Here is a 16,957-nt window from a genome sequence, read left to right as displayed (position 1 = left end):
TTGCTATTCAAGGGATTAACTGTTTTTGTACAGTACACAATTTCTGATCAAGGATTTAAGAAACATTAGACATAAAATGCCTCAAGAGATATATAGTGATCCTTTTTTATGATTCCTTTTTATGAACAAACGTTGTTGACTGAACAAAAATAAAGACGTGTTGAAAGACCTGTGTCTCCTGTGATTTGGTGTCATCGATCATTTTGGAAAGGCGTCTCTTAAGTACAATCCTGTCATAAGGAGTAAACAGACAACTCTGTGTTCCCACATGGAAACAGTTATTTTGATGCTGTTGATGGCACAAACAAATTACATTTTCAAGCTCCAAACATCCAACACGCTGCCATGAAAACTGCTGATTTATGTATTTCAAAAACAACGAGGTGCAGGAAAACGAGGCCTCCAGCTCTGATGCACGAGCTAAAGACACATTATCTGGGGAAGCTGTGCAGAAGGAGGAGTTTACGAGATGTTTACAGGAGTTGTTTGATGGGTGCTGCTCTTGCTAATCTGGATTGTTAATTGCCTGTTCCTTCCTGTCAGATTGTGAGCGACGGGATATTGCTCTTCGCACACGTCTCAGGAGCAATGACTTGAATTACAAGTGATGTTCCCCCGAGAAGCGAGAGCCGCGTTGCTTCAGCTGGATGCTCGGGAACGTCTCCATGGAAACAATCTCCATACTGTTGATATGTTTACAACTTCATGCCGTAAATAATCTGGGGCCATCAATCACTACAGCTTCCTTCCTTCAATTTTATTTCTCACGTCGCTCCAGCTTCCCTTTAACCGACAATAGGCTGGTGACACTTTTACTGTATATGTCCAGTGTGTATTGTTTACATCACACACTTTGCATCACCTTCAAACAGCCCTTATGGAAAGCAATTCTCCTTCCTGCAGATTGTTGCGAACTCTCATATACCTAAGTGCAGTTTTTATATAGCTGTGTTACCCCACTAAAATCCAGAGGGAAATACTGTACTTTCTACTCCACTACGTTTATATCTGACAGCTACTCTCCAGATTAAGCTTTCACATAAAAACATGAAATACAGTACGATGCACTGAGATGAAACCAGCGCATCCAAACCTTTTTGGCACGTGAACCCTCGTGAAAAAGAAGCGCTTGGTCCTTATTACCTCTCAGACGTCTTTGAGTTGTTAACTGTTCTGTCAAACCAGTATTTAGTCCGAGATGTTTTAAGCCCGAGTGGGTCAAATTATCCAATGTCCACTGAGAGAAAAGAAAGCAACAAATACACAATAAATACAACTGAAATAATACGAATTAATTTGTTACATCACAACTACTCAGATTTATCTGGTGAGTAGAGGTGTATAAAAATGGATGTAAAGGTCTGGAAAGTGAAGCCAATGTGCAGGTGCCTGAAACCTGTATTCTCTCAAACGACCAGTGGAGGGCTACTCCACTGGTTGCAAAAACAGGTCGGTTTCTGCAGAAGTCTAGGAGGAGACAGCCTCACTTCTCACTTCAATTCTGCACAATTTGCACAACCTTCACTTCATGTACCAATCGCTCGACCCAATTTGGCACTACTTCACACTCCCTTATCTGCATTAGACTCTGACTTTCCTTCTTTACACTCTGATGTCAATTACACATCACCTTGTGGTCAAAACACTACACACAATGTTCAGTTGTTGCACACACTTCTCAAATAAAATCTCAAAGCATCAACCTACAACACACAAATACTCAAATCTCTAAACATTCAGGTCTGTTCAGCAATTTCACCGCATTAACACAGCCGAACAGGAGACTGAAATTGTAGATATGGTTCGTGAGAACAACTCTATCCCACTCAGACAAATAAAAAATAGGATCCTGGCTGACCGTGCTACATTTACAAAACGTCCAGACCCTCAGCCTCTCTACATTGGACCGTGTTCTTCATAGAAATGCCATGTGGATGAAACAAGTGTTCAGGTTCCCATTAGAACGGAACACAGGCATGAAGGAGTTACGGCAAGAGTTTGTGCTTGTAAGTACCATACATTCAGCACTGACACATGCATGTATTGTACCTGTAATCCAATATTGTTCCTTTTCTAGAGTGTCTCACTGTAGCCCACTGTGTTGACCTCTCTGTGTCCATACTGTAACTTGCATTCTCATGCTGTCTGTGTCAGCGGATCCAGGAGCATGACACAGCTGATGTGTTGTACCAGTACATTTTTATTGATGAGGTAGGATTCAACCTGGTGAAGAGGAGGCGACGGGGCAGAAACGTCATTGGCCAGCGGGCCATTGTTGAGGTCCCTGGCCAGCGTGGTGGGAACATCACAATGTGTGCTGCAATGAATCCCCATGGGGTCTTGCACCATCATGCCCACCTAGGGGCCTATAACGCTGGCCTGCATGACCTGCTGGTACCACCTGGCCAGGTAGATGACCCACAGCGGATCGATCACATTGTCATCTGGGACGATGTGAGCTTCCACCGGGCTGCTCAAGTGCGTGAGTGGTTCCAGGACCACCCACATTTTTTCCGTTCTATACCTTCCACCTTATTCTCCTTTCCTGAATCCCATTGAGGAATTATTTTCAGCTTGGAGGTGGAAGGTATATGAACGGAACCCACAGGACCGGGTCCCACTGCTCCAGGCCATGGAGGAGGCTTGTGGCGACGTGAGTGTCGAGGCCTGTCAGCATTTTGTGTGTGAGGTTTTTAGTTTACTGTGTGCAGTTTTGAGAAAGCCGTTATTGTTTTGAAAACGTGTGTTAACAATCGTGAAAAACTGTCATTTTTGTGAAGGGGGGGGGGGGGGTTGAGCAGGCCGGTTTACAATACTGTTCTCTGTGTGTACCAAAATAAACCTTTTTATGCTGCATATTTGTGTGCTGTTTTATGTTTGACTATGAAAAAAGTAGGCCTACACTGAGACATTTGACAAAAGGAGAAATGGCTCATTCTCCAGAGTCATTGTCATTCATATGGTGTGTTCCATTTCGATAATTGTGTTTTCAATTTTGCACTTCAGTGTGCTGTAAATGCTTGGTAGTGTGCAAGCAAATGCTTAGTTGTGTGCACTCAATGATTGGTATGTGTGTGTCATTTGAAAATATGGCTGTGTGTACCAAATGAAAACACGAGTTCCATTTTGTGAACAGTTAACAGTTTTGATGGCAAAGAGTCATCTTGCAAAGGGAGTGTCAGGTTTTGCATTTTGTGTGTGAGGTTTTCAGTTGTCTGTGTGCAGTTTTGAGAAAGCCGTTATTGTTTTGAAAAACGTGTGTTAACAATTGTGAAAAACTGTATAACAGCACTATATTTTCTTAATAGGTAGTTTAAAGTATGATGCTTATTTTGTGAATCATGGTCCCACTTAATTGAAAAAAGTACATTTTGCAGATAATACTTCTGAACTGAAGAGTTCTGAATGAAGGACTTTTACTTGTTTTTCTACAAACTATAATGGGAGAGCGCATACCTCCACAACTGTTCAAAAGTTACCAGTCCCCTCAATATGATTTTTTTCCCCATGAAGATTCATTAATTTTTACCTGGGAAGTCAGTGATAATTGTAAATATTGTAAAAAGGGATAAATGATTTCTGAACTTGCCCCTTTCTCTGGATTTAATGATTGTTTTTCTTGGTTCATGTCCCGTCCTTCCACCAAGATTTTTTTTAAATCGATTTAGTAGATTTTGCTGATAAACAAACAGACCAACAGTGATGAAAACATAACTTTTGTTGCAGAGGTAATGATACTAATACTTCTCGAAATGAAATATTCCCTCATGAGTATTGCATCCATATTGGCCACTATTTAGTCATAATGAACTGTTCTCCCCCCTGTCACGCTAAAGCCAGCTCCCTCCCACACACACAGAGACAGATAGTAGTTGAAGCCGAGGCCTTGGCGCGACTTAACTCCCCTGCATCAAAGGAAAATATGCCTTTTCTCACTTTGTCCATTGAGCAGCTGGAGGGATCCTGAGCCCCTGTGTGGAGTGGGATTAGCTGCACTGTCGTATCTCTGCTTTGAACCTCACTAGGTGGTGCCAGAGGGTGTGAACTAATGGAGCATTGCAAAGAGGTCTGCTGCGTCTTTCTAGACCTCTTTTTACTCGGGGTAAGGGTTGCCGGCCACTAAGTGCACTTTCTAGGAACGCCCAGCTTCACACCCAGTCAAACACACACACACCCACACAGGTACAGTTACACACAGTCACACCTGGAAGCAGTCGAACGAGACGCACACAAAGACCTCTGTTCAGGACCATTGAGCAGATACACAAGATAAGGAACTGACTTTAAGGGTTTTCCCTTTGTCAAGTTCATGGCTGGTGCCTTCCAGTAACAAACACACACACTCTATCCCCATAGAGCAGCTTTAACCACGTGCAACCTGACTCAATACTTTAAAAGTGATGCAAAAGTGAAAAAAAGGAATTCAGGTTGTGGATTAGTTCTTGTTTTATTGATATGCTTTGTACTCTCACCACAGTCACATGTATTTTTCAAAGTTTTGAGATGGGTATAGAGTTACATCATGTCCAGGAAGCAATGCTCGGGGAGCTATTTTGCAGGTCTGACTAGTATTTGCTCTCGTGAAATAGGGATATTCAAAGGTGTAGTGAGATGAGCTCATGATTTGGACGATGAGGCAGGTACCCAGCTAAAAAAGCTTGTTGGTTTAAGAAGATTGTAAAGAGATGGTGACGGTAAGGACAGGGTCAAACTGCGAGCACAAAAGATGAAAAAAAATATTGCAAAGACTGATTGCAAAACACATTTTCCTCACTTCACTTTTCTACTTATGCAGGAGCGCTGGGTGTAGCTTCATTTATGGGTGTAGCTTTTCCTTCAGGCACCTTCAGACAAGACAGACAAGGAAATATATCCAGGCACATGTTGAAGTCGTGAATCAGAGGTTTCCACATAGTCTTTTTCCCGTAGATCAGCACCATGGCAGTGCCGGTCGTGTAGATGGATGTGAAAAAGAGCGTGAGCCCGATGGCGCTCTCGTGGTTCACAGCTATCTGGTAGTTCACGTACAGGTCGACCACAAGGAAGACAGTGAAGATGGCCACTAGAGATAAAGCCATCTGGATCACTCTCATCTGAGAGCCCAGTTTTGGGCGGTGGGCTCCGTTGCTGCTGGCTTTCATGTTACGGAGGTGGATGGCCAGGTGCAAAGAGATGGAGATGCAGCATTTCGCCATGAGCAACCCTGGGAACACGTCAGAAAAGAGCAGATAGATGACTTCGTAAATCTTGCCAGGCTGGGTGTCGGGCACCAAAATGCCGCAATCTTTGTTCGTCTTGGTTTGGTTGTCAGCGTGGAACACCACAAACATTGGCATACAGGTACCCAGGCCGCAGAGCACGATGAGGAAAACTGCCAAGGTTACGTGCTTGAGGATGGTGGTCTGGATGTGCGTGTAGCAGGCGTTGGGCGTGTTCACCAGCTTGGTGCTGTAGTAGAAGGTGAGGAAGCTGGTGTCCCACATGATGGTGAACTTGAGGCTGAAGATGATGAGCAGAACGATGGTGTAGGGCTTTGGAGGGATGAGACACTTGCTGTCCACCTCATCCATGGTCATCCAGATGTAACAGACCACCTGGTGGGCCACGTTGGCCACGGACAGAGCCATGATGATGGTTTCACTGGGACTCCACTGCTTTTTCTGCCTGTATCTCAATAGACTCATCAAGAAGATGTAAACATTGAAGAAAACAGTGGTGACAGCAAATAGACCTGTCATCACCCAGATCACCAATTTACTTGTCCCCAACATAATAATAATCTTCACTCTGAAGATATCTGAAATGAAACTTTTAGGAGAATAAATCAATCTTTAAACCAGTGCACCGCACCGCCTCAGAGTGTGTGGGGAGAGTTTTATTTTGCTGTTTTCAGAGAAGAGGCTTGAAATTATTCGTGAATACTCCAAACCAGACGATTCGTGGTTTCTTCCACAGAATGGAATCAGTCGCAGTTTGTCATTGAGGCCTGGGGAGAAGATTCACACATTCAGCTTTTATAATACACACAACATAACCAAATGGGCTCGATAAAATCTATTTTGGTGAAAACATACAGTGAAACCCACCATTTGGGTGGTCACATGCAATGTGCAGCTAATCTGTGAAGAAGTTAAGAGTCAGAAACATCTGTCATTTTACCTCAAACAAAGCTCCCCTGGGTTGGATGGCGATTTCTCTCCCTCTGAATCCTACTCATGGTTTCTGCTTACATTCTTTTGCCTGCGAGTCGCCTCAATGTGCTATCTGACTCAATATCTCTGGCTTCAGCTGAAGAATCCTCTGTTTCCTTTTGTTTATCCGAGCATTACGTCTAGCCTGGAGACGGCTTTAGGATGCACACAGCAAGGAGAAGCCGTCGGATTTCAGCGTTCCTTGACTGGGATATATATACATGAGAATATGGGAAAATTTGCATCAGTTACGAAAGCAGGTAGTGGTGGAGCTTTATTTGCATTAGGTGACATGAGGTGGGCAGGACATGTGCCCATTATGGATATTCAGTGACTTTACTGTACAGTATGTTGTTCTGTGCAGCATAACACATGCAAATGCTTATTCCTGCAGCTCGGTCGCATATTAAAAAACGCTAAACCGCACCACCCACACCCACACACCAACACCCACACCCACACACCCACACCCACACACCCACACCCGCACATGCACACATACACACACACACACAAAAACACACGCACGCATGTATTTACCTGATAAGGAAAGCAACTCACCTTTGAATCACCTTCAGGAGCTTCACTAATGCAGAACCTTATCACTGTAGTTTGTGCTGTGGAGGACACAAACTTAGTCGACAGACATTTAAGACCACGTCCACTTTCCGTGTAATTTATATTTCCTCTTTCTCCCATGATTTAGGACACAACTATCTTGTCAAAACAGGACCTTAATTACATTGACCGTGTCTTTCCAAGGTCCTTGTCCTTGAGTTTTCATCCCGAACCTTGACTTAGTCAAGAGTATGAATCGTCAAATTTCAAAGCCGTATTTTTCCTTTTTGCAAACTAACAGAAAGGTTATTTTTCATGCAGGAGCTTTCAGAGTCTAGATGTGAATGCTCAGTCAGTGAGACTCATATCTTCAGTGCGAGCCTTTGCTCCCTCTGCAGAGTGTATGTGTCCACGACCAGTTCTCTGTGAACAAAAGCCTTCTGCACATGCAAGTCTTTCCCTTTAATCCATGCATGGACTGGAGAAATAGATAAAACAATAATTAATTACAAATATTTGTCTGGCAGCCGTCTTTTTATGTTAAGTTTCTTAGAAGGCAGAACTTTCTCTGAAATCCAACAAAGTGTCGTCTGGGCGGTTTTTCCAGCCAAGAGCAGTTTGTTTTAGAACATATAGAAAGGAATTACATTTCATGTTTGCAGTTTTCACAAAATGGTATTAAACTGGTATTACAAACACTTTTATTTGTACATTCAACAGTAGAACACATGTTAGACTGGACACGATTTAAAAAAAAAGTCCAATGTAGAATAAAAACAGTGGAAATAAAGGCTTGGGATTGAATTGAGCAATGAGACAGATACAGATGTTGACATGCATGTGCACACAGAGAGTGACTGACAAGACAAACACAGCAGAGGCAGATACAGTACTTGTGAGTGCTGTGTGTGTGTGGTTGTGTGGCTCTAAAGTAAAGCTACTTTAAAAGAGAAGCATGCAAGTGAAATATTTAAAACCTTGATGATTCTTATTATTTGTAATCCTATGAAATATTAACACTGTTTCCGAATAAATGCCCACCCTCGACCGGCCCCTGCCCTTAATAAAGGGCCTGGGCAGAACTTTATCACTGGAGGCCCATCAACCTTAACACCTCCCAGCAGCTCTTATTAATTCAACACACAGTTTGAAGAGGGACTCAGGCCAACGCAGGCTCTTTTGAAGCGAGGCGAGGCTGCAGGCCCCGTGCTGGTGGTTAGTGACTGAACTACCAGCTGTTAGTCTGATGACTAGTTTACCGGCTGCAAACACACAACGCAAACATAGCAAGTGTACAGCAATTTGTTCGGCAGAAAACTTCCAGAGGGAAAATTCACACAAGAATGAAAATCACATGAAAAATTGATTTCAGCGCCTGCCAGGAGTCTGACTCGTGAGTAGCTCAGTAATTTATTATAATCAGTAACATCTCCGTCAGTATCCAGTTTACTACTTTTGGATCCTCTTTAATTAAGTCGTATTTGATCACATTGATAATTGTTTTTTGTCTTTATTTTGCATGTCAAAACAAATCGTATGATTTTATTATGATGCTAAAAAAAGTTGTCACAGCTCTCACATCCTGCATCTTTCAAACTTTGTTCCACTGAGTTTTGTTCTTATTTATCTTATTTAAAAAAGTGCTCAACGAATTGAGCTTCATCAACATGATAGAAAAAAATAAAATAATACAAGTCTCTTAATGTGTACATTCACAACGGTTTTAGCTTAATTAATAATCAGTGTAACAATGACTTTGAATTATTAGAACTATTCTTATATACAAAGGCAGTGGCCGAGACTTCTCACACAAGTGCACTGACGCAAAACACGATTGTAAAAGCCATCACACAACTACAAAGCCACACGTGTCGACAATGAAACATGCAGAGTTAGACACTGTGGCCAAGTGAGCTCTCATTTGGGAAAACCCATTGAAGTCATTCACCGCTAAAATATGGATGCTTGTCTATTTAAGGTGTTAGGGCACAGGTGCTTGGAGCTCCCGAAAAGGACGCATGGACTGTCCATTGTCTTTGTCAACATGCGTTGTCGCTCACTGCTGTTGTGTTACAGTTGAGTGGCTTTTACATTTGTGTTGTTGTGCGTAAAATCAGATCAGCATGAAAGTTCAACCAGTTGCAGATTTATATTTGTCGAAAGGCTGAGGCAAGAGTACCCAGTAGCTGTATACCAACACTCCCATTGTTCTCCAGTTAAATATATTGTATTGCACAATTTGTCACAGACATACTTTACATTCATTACAAGGCACCTTAATAATCTTTACAAGTCTCTTCTTCAGCTTTCTACCAAAGACAGGAAGTCTGTGCAGCTACACAGGGTACCCATATTTATGGTCGTACTGGAGCTCAGCAGATTTGTGTCCTGCAGTGGCCGGTGATAACATCCCATCAATGCCTCTCTTTGCACTGCTTTTGGGCAGGTTGCTCCTCACGGAGCTGTAGACCACCCCGGGGTGAGTGCGGTACCCCATGACTGAGCGTAAGCTGGAGTTCCTGCTGGTGGGTCGGCTGTCTGGGGCCTGGACGTCCTCCCTGCAGAGACAAGTCAATCAGGCATCAATCTGTTAACCCTTTGAATCTGGATTATTATCTACCTACTACAATACATCTGTCTGTATGTGGAACGCATGTCTCGCAAAACTTTAATTTTATCGGCTTCACACTCCACATACGTTTTCTTAGTGGTCATGGGAAGAGCGTTGTCAAAATGTGGTGCCATTTGGTCCCATGTAAAGTTCATTATTAACAAAATTAAACAAACAGGCGATCAGCTCTCTGTCGAAGTCAGTGGGGGGTAGGGAAGTGTGCCATCAGTCTGTGGACACGTCTTCCTCTACGTCCTCTGTTAAACTACAGCTGCAGGGGACAACTGGTTCAAACCATGAGCTGATCTCTGTCATGACAACAGAATGTGTCCCTGTTTTTGCAATTTGTCTTCAAAGTAAAAGCTCCACATTCGTTTCGTTGCTGCAATGCTTTATGAGCGCATTTACAAAACATTTATTTTGGAGAGCTGTGAACTTTGGTCTGAAGATTGTGTCAGTTGATTAACAGACCTCTGAGATAGCTGACATATAATGAGCTAAAAAATAACACCAGTTCAGTAAATCATTCAAACGTATATATAAACCACTCATGTGAACAATAAAACAGGAAATTCAGTTTAAAATTTGATGAAGAACATTAACTATAAAATCTCCCCTGCAGACAAACCAGGAAGGATGAACACAACGTTTTCTAACTTCACTCTGCACCACAGACTGTTTATAAAAAGCTCTGCACAGAACATCCAGCACACAAACGATTAGAAGTGACAGTGTATTGTGGAACAGTTTGATGGGGACTCACTAATGACAAGGAATAATTGCTAATCTGGAGCGATTTTTATAGGACAAGCGAACAGTGCTCTCCAAACAGGCAGGTTAAGAGTAGGCACTGTTTGAAATAGTTAAAAACTGCACCTTATTTCATTGGCCACCTCCTTCTCATAGCGACGCTTGTGGCAGCAGCAGATCAGGAGCCAGATGAGAAGCAGCAGGAGCAGCAGCAGCAGCAGAGCCCCGATCACCGCCCCGGCTATCACACCCGCCTTATTGGTTGCTGCAAGAGATGACATTGAAGCTGACTGTACATGTGATTTAACCACATGCAGCTGACACTCAAAGTTCAGCAGAAAGAGGAAAACAAACTTCCTCCAGGATACGAACTTGAAAGTGAAATGAGTTGATGTTTTTATAGACTTACGGTTGTATGCATGCAGCTCATATTTACACTGTTCTTTGCCCACAGCGTTTTTCACCTCACAAACATAAGTTCCAACGTTGCTTTCTGTGTGGTTTCTTATCAACAGCTCCCCAGACTGCTGGTCTGAAGGAGAGAAGAGAGTGAATTCAGCATCATGAATGTCTGCTAATGGAAAAAGCCTTTACGTGTTTTTAAGAGCTCTTTCCTTACTTTGGGTTGAATCGACTGGTATTGCACCCCCGCTCTCTCTCGTCCACGTATAAGTGAGAGGACTGGATCCTCGAGAATCTGCACAGCGGAGGGAGACAGGACCCCCTTTCTCCTCTCCACCATCAACCCAACACTTTGGCACTGAGGGGGGAACTATAGAGGAAGGAAACAATATAAACACATGGCACAAAACCTTTTATTTAGATGTGTTTTTCTTGGAGGGTGGGGGGGGGGGGGGGGGGGAAGAGCAGAATGAGGCTGGTTTCGGCAAAGGAGACAAAAGGTGTGATCACCGACTGAGAAACTAGAAGGGACATTCCGAGCAGGTGAGAGCAACGTCTGATGGAAGAATAAGAGGACTGAGAGAATGAGCAGGTAGAACTGGAATTCAGGTATTTCTCCTCACCCATTACCACCAGTGTGACTTTCCGTGTGTCGACACCCGGCGCTTTCTTGACTTTACACTGGTAGGTGCCTGTGTCTGAGGGCAACACGTTCGAGATGGAGACGGAGGCGTCCCCCACCTTGGGGTCCCCTATGAAGCGGATCCTTTTGGAGTTGCTGGGGTCGCCGTAGTAGTGCGTATGACCCCCTGTATAGGACATCATCTGAGATGCAAAGAGTGTATTGAGTAATCTTCAAAGCAGGTTTTTCCACATACAATGCCCAAAGGTAAAAAACAATGAAAGCCTCACTCTTGGTTGTTTACTGAAAGCTTATGTCTAATTACCTCCGTGTCCTCTAAGGTAAACCTACCAGTTGGTCTTTCTGCGTCATGTCCGGGCTGAGGTCGGACCACTCGATGTCCAAGTCACCAGTGTCTTGGGGGCTGGGGGTGTAGGTGCACCCCAGGGTGACTGTCACGCCCAGGGGCTGTTGAATGGTTTGTGGCCCTGAGGATGTTATGTCCAGCGCCTCCATCACATCTGAAGGGACAGAAACATTTTGATCAGATTTGTTTATTTGATAACATACTAGAAGCATTCCTTCCTGTGGTGTTCATAATCATCTTCCCAGGCAAATAAAGGAACAACAACAACAACAGAACGAAACTAATTTCACTCTCAAATGCAACACTCTCAGGGTGGAGTAGGAGTGGTGATCTGAGTCTAATCGGCCCTTTAAGTCAAACTGAGGACTTACAGGAAGAACAGGGAAAGTGGGATATTTGGCAAAAAAAGTGTTAAGTGTTAAATCTCTGGAGGCTCATTAATTCTCCCAAAAATATGAATGGGAAATGATGGAGAAAAGTGAGTAGATGAGCAAACATGAGAAGCGCACTTGACGAGTGGCAGTTTAAAGCTGTCTCTGAGGTGACACACGCCCTGCTGACTCACTCTTTATGGCCACAGATTTGTCATTATCCCTGATGGCCCGACAATTGTAGTGAGAGCTCTGCGCCGATTATTATAACGCAGCAACACGTTTCAGCACGAGTTATTTATCTTGGCAAAATTGCCATTTAATGTCTCAGAAAATGTCATCTCCTTCCCATTTAGATGATTTACGTTCGCTAAACATCTAAATGGAGCGTGATGATAAAACAGATGAGACCCTCTTTTGACACAGCTCATCATTAAATCCACTGTGCACTTTAATGTCACTGCTGCAAAAACAAAGCAGGTATTTTCGAAATTCCTTTAAGTGGCAGATGTGATGAAGGGAGGCTGAAAAAAGCTCAAATTAGTCAGTCAAATGTTTACACAGTGAAAGACCCCTCAGGGACAAAAACGCTGTGATCCAAGTGAAGAAGTGGAGCGGCAGTTAAGCTAACTTGGCAGCCAGCACAGTCACTGAGCTTAATGTTAAAGGCTAAAAGTGTTCAAATCCCGTGCACTTCCTCATTGGCCCAGACGACAGGTGCAGAACACTTCCCTCTCAATTTACTGTTGGAAGTCAATCCAGGCTCGTAATGGCCAGCAGTAAACCTCTGATACGATGAGGAGGACGTGCAAAATTAGGGTTTAGGAAGTTTTTGTGGAACACGATCAGAGTTTTGAGTGTAGTCTCTATGCACAGTGTTTATTTTCTCTCAGCTGCATGCATTTGATTTAATTCTACCTCTGTTTTTATGTTCTTCATATATTAAACCCGGCAGCTTGGATGGCGGCCCAACACTAATTTCCCTACCGGTGACTGTAAAGACTGTTCGGGTCTGACTCAACAAATGCACACAGCAGCTTGAATCTGTTGCAGCAGCAACAGATATATAAATGTTATGCAGGGGGGCCCTGCCTGCCACACACATTATGTATTCATGGTTCATGGAGCGTCTGCAATGTAATCTACTCAGTATTGTTACTGTCAGATCGTCGAATCAGACGTCGGCTATTTTCTACGCTCCATGTTCAGAATATTTAGGTCACACTGATAAAAGCAGTCAACTGGTAAAGAAAGGGCCAATCAAACACGTGTCAGATATGATGTTTGCCTGGCCCTTCACTTATCAGAAAGCGGAAAAAGAGAAGCCGAGAAACGCTATTAGACTCACTTGTCTTCAGCAGAGTTGTTAGAATCCACAGCACGGCCACCTTTAGCCTCATACTTGTGAATACAGGCTCCATTGTGAACCTGAGAGTTAACAAAACGTGAAGTGAAGACAATATTCACACAACATCCTTTGATTGACTGTCTTTGAATGCTCTTATTTCAACTCTAATTACATTAAGAGAAAAGATCTCTACTGTATACATCTCTAATAGAGTTGTTTACCTTAACTCTAACATGCATGTTGGTGTAGAAGAATTACTGCTCTTATCTGGATTTAGAGACAGTAAAGTGACTGTCAATGTGAAACAAGCAGCAGCACTAGTTTATTCTCTAAGTACAAACAACAGTGAAAATCAAGTGTACTTCTGTGGAGCGATGGAGGCTTAAAGAGAAAATATAAAACAGCTCAGACTTACCTTCAAAAGAAGAGAGAGTCCAAAGCAAACGTAACTCCTGAGTGTTTCAGCACTGCTTCCTATTTTGCTCTCAAGTGAAACTCAGCAGCAGTTACTATGGCCACACCCTGTCTGTCCATAGTGCGTGTGTTGGCCACTCCTAGAGTTGGAAACATGTCAAAGCTCCTGTAATGGCATTAAGAAACTTAGGTATGTGGGTCGAAAACATGTTCATTCTTTTATATTTTAAAAAAGGAAAGGAAACGAAACTAAAACAAAGAGTTTAAGGTAACCGGGGTTGTGTTTTCTACTCACACACTTGTGTACAGTAGTTGATGAGATTAATGATTACCTTCCATTGTTGAGTAGTTCATCAACTATGTTGCTGCACTACTTTAAAAAAAAATACTGGTCAACATGTCTGAGCGTTCTGTGCACAACAATGACTGTGTTTTGCTGTAATTTAGTTAGAATGTAATGGAATGCTTTAAGGGAAGATGAACAGATGAGCCAGTTCTGTGTGAATGAAAACAAATTGTTCCTTTTCTCCTGCTAAGCCCCTCCCCCTACACACCTTAACGACACACCCTCCTCACACACCCAGGACAACACACTGCTGCTGCTCAGAGTCAGATCGGGAAGCAAGCTGTGATGGAAGAAGTAGCCAAATATTTTACTGATATAAAAGCACAATAAACGGACAAAAGTAACTCATTTACCTTTTTACTTGAGTAAATATACGTTATTAAAGGTAAACGTACTTGCTGGGTGTGGCCTAATGTACAGCTCCATTACATCAGTGACTCTTCCAAATCCATTTCAAGTCTTTCTTCTTCTTCACCAGTGACCTTGCTGCAGGAGGCGGGGTCTAATGTTCCCTGTCTGCTCTGATTAGATCAGTGGACTGATTTACATCTCTCATAATTATTATATTAATTATTTAAAATATACATAAAAGAAAGTAATGTGAACACGCAACGCAATGCATCGAATCATTGAGTAAAGTAGAACAATTAAAGTACAGATACATGAACATTTTACTGAATTACAGTAACTAAGCAAATGTACTTAGTTACATTCAACCACTGTCAATGAGTTGTGTATTTGTACTTTGGTGTCATCACTGCTGCAAAGTGTAGCGCTTCTACTGCGACTGCTGCAACTTCCGAAACGTCCAGGCTGTAAATATAGAGTTTTTATTGGATGATTAAGCTCATCATACAAATCCCCAAACGGCGAGTAATCTGAACCAGCTCACGCTTACGAATGATTTACCAACATGAAGAGAGCGTTGATTTGCAGTTAACCAGCTCCAGATGAGCCATCATTGTGGTTTATAGCGTCTGTGTATTAACACACTGCATAAAATCCCACTGTGGCTGCTGCTGATCCCAAAAACTGGGAAGGAGCTGGAGGAATTACTCAGTATTGACTGTGAGAGAGAGCGTACAGTGTGCGATGGGAGCATGGAGCATGACGTTAGCCATTAGGAAACTTAAGTGCTGGGTTAATGCAGTCCTGCCAATAATGTTCATTAAGAAGATGAAGAAATTAGTAAAGCCCGAGGTGAAACATGATCAACAAGCAGAACTGAATTAAGCACCTTTCCCTGCTCCTTTTTTGTTGTACTACTACTACGTTGTGTGTTTGCATGTTGGATGCATAGCTGGACTTTTTCGTTTGTTTGAAATAAGCAGGATACTCCGAAATTTTATGAATGTCTGAGACACAACCCAAAGAACCATCATTTAAATGTGTCTGCTAATTAGCATAAAGGGGCTTATCCAGGATTTTATTTTTTATTTTCTTTAACATTTTGACTTATGATGCTTTCAACATTTATGTTAATTTCACAGAGAATAATTCATGAATGTTGATACAGATTTGCGTGCACATTTGAGGGACTGATGGTAGCTGTATACAGACATGAACTCCAGAGAATGTCCCTGCAGTGGGGTCCGGACTTTCTCAGAGTTTAACTTTCACGCATGAGATTTTCTGCTCAGACATGTTCCCAACAAAACAGAGATCTCTGCAGCGTTCAGGTGAAAAGGTGGCGGAACAGGCAGAGGCAGGGTGTGATTTGTTGATTCTGCTGCATGGGTGTTGGCTCATATCACCAAAAGCTCTCATGACATCTTTGTGGCACCACTATTTCATACTGAGATATTTGTTTTGTTTTTGTTTGTTTGTTTTTTTCATTTTGTTTCTGTCGCATGTTAGAAACCTCATCAACACACCCACTCGCTCGCTGTGAATCCTACGGGGGATCTCATGCTGTATTCACACATATTGACATTCTAAGAATTTTTTAACCAGGGGGCTGAGAGAAAAACTCTGGAGAAAGTGCAGCGTGTTGGTCCGTCTGGAGAATGTCTGAAAGCCGCTAATGAGCCTGAGCAATTTGAAAAATCAGGATCTAGTGAATTCTAACGTGCTCTCATAAGGGGACTGTTGGGCTTTGGTGGAGGCATTACCTCCACTGACTGCCTTTATAGTTGTAAATTTATCTGGAAATCTGTGTATGTATGGTCCTGCAAATGCTGTGTTGAGCTATGTGGTGTACGGCCGCTTCAGCAGCAGGTGGTTAACTGCCCCGGTCCGTCCCTCTGGTGTAAGAAGAGGTTCTGGCACCGCAGCACGGTGCAGAACAGACTGTGTGACAGGACGAGGCGGGACCAAGCAGATAGCACCAGGACACTGAACACCATTACGACTGAGGGAGAGAGACTGTGAACAATCATGATGAATACGTTTGTGACCACTGACCTGAATCTGCAGAACTTGTTGCATCCCTGTCACAGCGGCACCTATTTTTTCACTACCCAGAGCTTTTCTTAATTATCACTCTACAGGCGGCTTAATGAGAAGCAGCCAAACTGCAGCTTTGACTTCCAGCCAGGACTTATTACTATAACCCCATCTACCTTCCATGATTTGGCAATGGTAGCCTAATCACACTGTGGGGTAGCAAACAGACCACCTTGACAGATGCCCAAATTACAAGTAAACAACCTTGCACGGGAGACAAACAAATGACCAAAGGAGGGGAGGAGAGAGGCTACGAGAAAAGGCCGGGGCTTGCCAGCATCCATACCGAAATAGCACGGCAGCGTGAGTCACCGTGTGTCAATGTCAGGGAGCCAGTTAGGCTCGTATACTCGTCTTTTTAAGGTGGGACGCCACTGGGACTAGGATGGCGCTTCTGGCAGAGCGAGGCAGTCACTCAGCCCTTCAAAGAGCTACGTGAGTGGAATGCAGCCAGCACACTGTGGACCACACACTGTATTCATGACCCCCCTGAATCTCCACAATTAAATGTCCACTCTGACAGTGGAATTGA

At 43.1% G+C, this 16,957-nt stretch overlaps 2 protein-coding genes across 2 annotated transcripts; both read right to left on the bottom strand.

Moving 5' to 3' along the window:
- Positions 1–4,588: 4,588 nt before the first annotated feature.
- Positions 4,589–6,379, bottom strand: LOC128437797 (uncharacterized). Its single transcript, XM_053420062.1, has 2 exons — positions 6,160–6,379; positions 4,589–5,986 (listed from the first exon to the last, which is right to left on the bottom strand). The coding sequence occupies exon 2, from the start codon at positions 5,769–5,771 to the stop codon at positions 4,788–4,790; it is 984 nt and encodes a 327-aa protein (XP_053276037.1). The 5' UTR covers positions 5,772–5,986; positions 6,160–6,379; the 3' UTR covers positions 4,589–4,787.
- A 1,054-nt stretch (positions 6,380–7,433) lies between these two features.
- Positions 7,434–14,431, bottom strand: vsig8b (V-set and immunoglobulin domain containing 8b). The gene is made up of 10 exons (XM_053420060.1): positions 14,376–14,431; positions 14,189–14,260; positions 13,636–13,800; positions 13,221–13,300; positions 11,486–11,655; positions 11,136–11,337; positions 10,730–10,882; positions 10,520–10,642; positions 10,237–10,375; positions 7,434–9,307 (listed from the first exon to the last, which is right to left on the bottom strand). The coding sequence occupies exons 4-10, from the start codon at positions 13,291–13,293 to the stop codon at positions 9,085–9,087; spliced, it is 1,083 nt and encodes a 360-aa protein (XP_053276035.1). The 5' UTR covers positions 13,294–13,300; positions 13,636–13,800; positions 14,189–14,260; positions 14,376–14,431; the 3' UTR covers positions 7,434–9,084.
- Positions 14,432–16,957: the final 2,526 nt, after the last annotated feature.

This window comes from Pleuronectes platessa, chromosome 4, assembly GCF_947347685.1.
Source record: "Pleuronectes platessa chromosome 4, fPlePla1.1, whole genome shotgun sequence".
NCBI lineage: Eukaryota > Metazoa > Chordata > Actinopteri > Pleuronectiformes > Pleuronectidae > Pleuronectes > Pleuronectes platessa.
The sequence above is the reverse complement of the archived record's forward strand: the minus strand, read 5'-3'. Positions and strand labels throughout refer to the sequence as shown.

Bases quoted from the DNA above. Each gene is read 5' to 3' on its own strand.
- LOC128437797 (XM_053420062.1), bottom strand. From the start codon at position 5,771: ATGTTGGGGACAAGTAAATTGGTGATCTGGGTGATGACAGGTCTATTT.
- vsig8b (XM_053420060.1), bottom strand. From the start codon at position 13,293: ATGGAGCCTGTATTCACAAGTATGAGGCTAAAGGTGGCCGTGCTGTGG. The intron at 10,883-11,135 runs GTGAGGAGAAAT...CTTCCTCTATAG, and splicing joins AGTCACACTGGTGGTAATGG to TTCCCCCCTCAGTGCCAAAG. The intron at 10,643-10,729 runs GTAAGGAAAGAG...TCTCTCCTTCAG, and splicing joins ACCAGTCGATTCAACCCAAA to ACCAGCAGTCTGGGGAGCTG.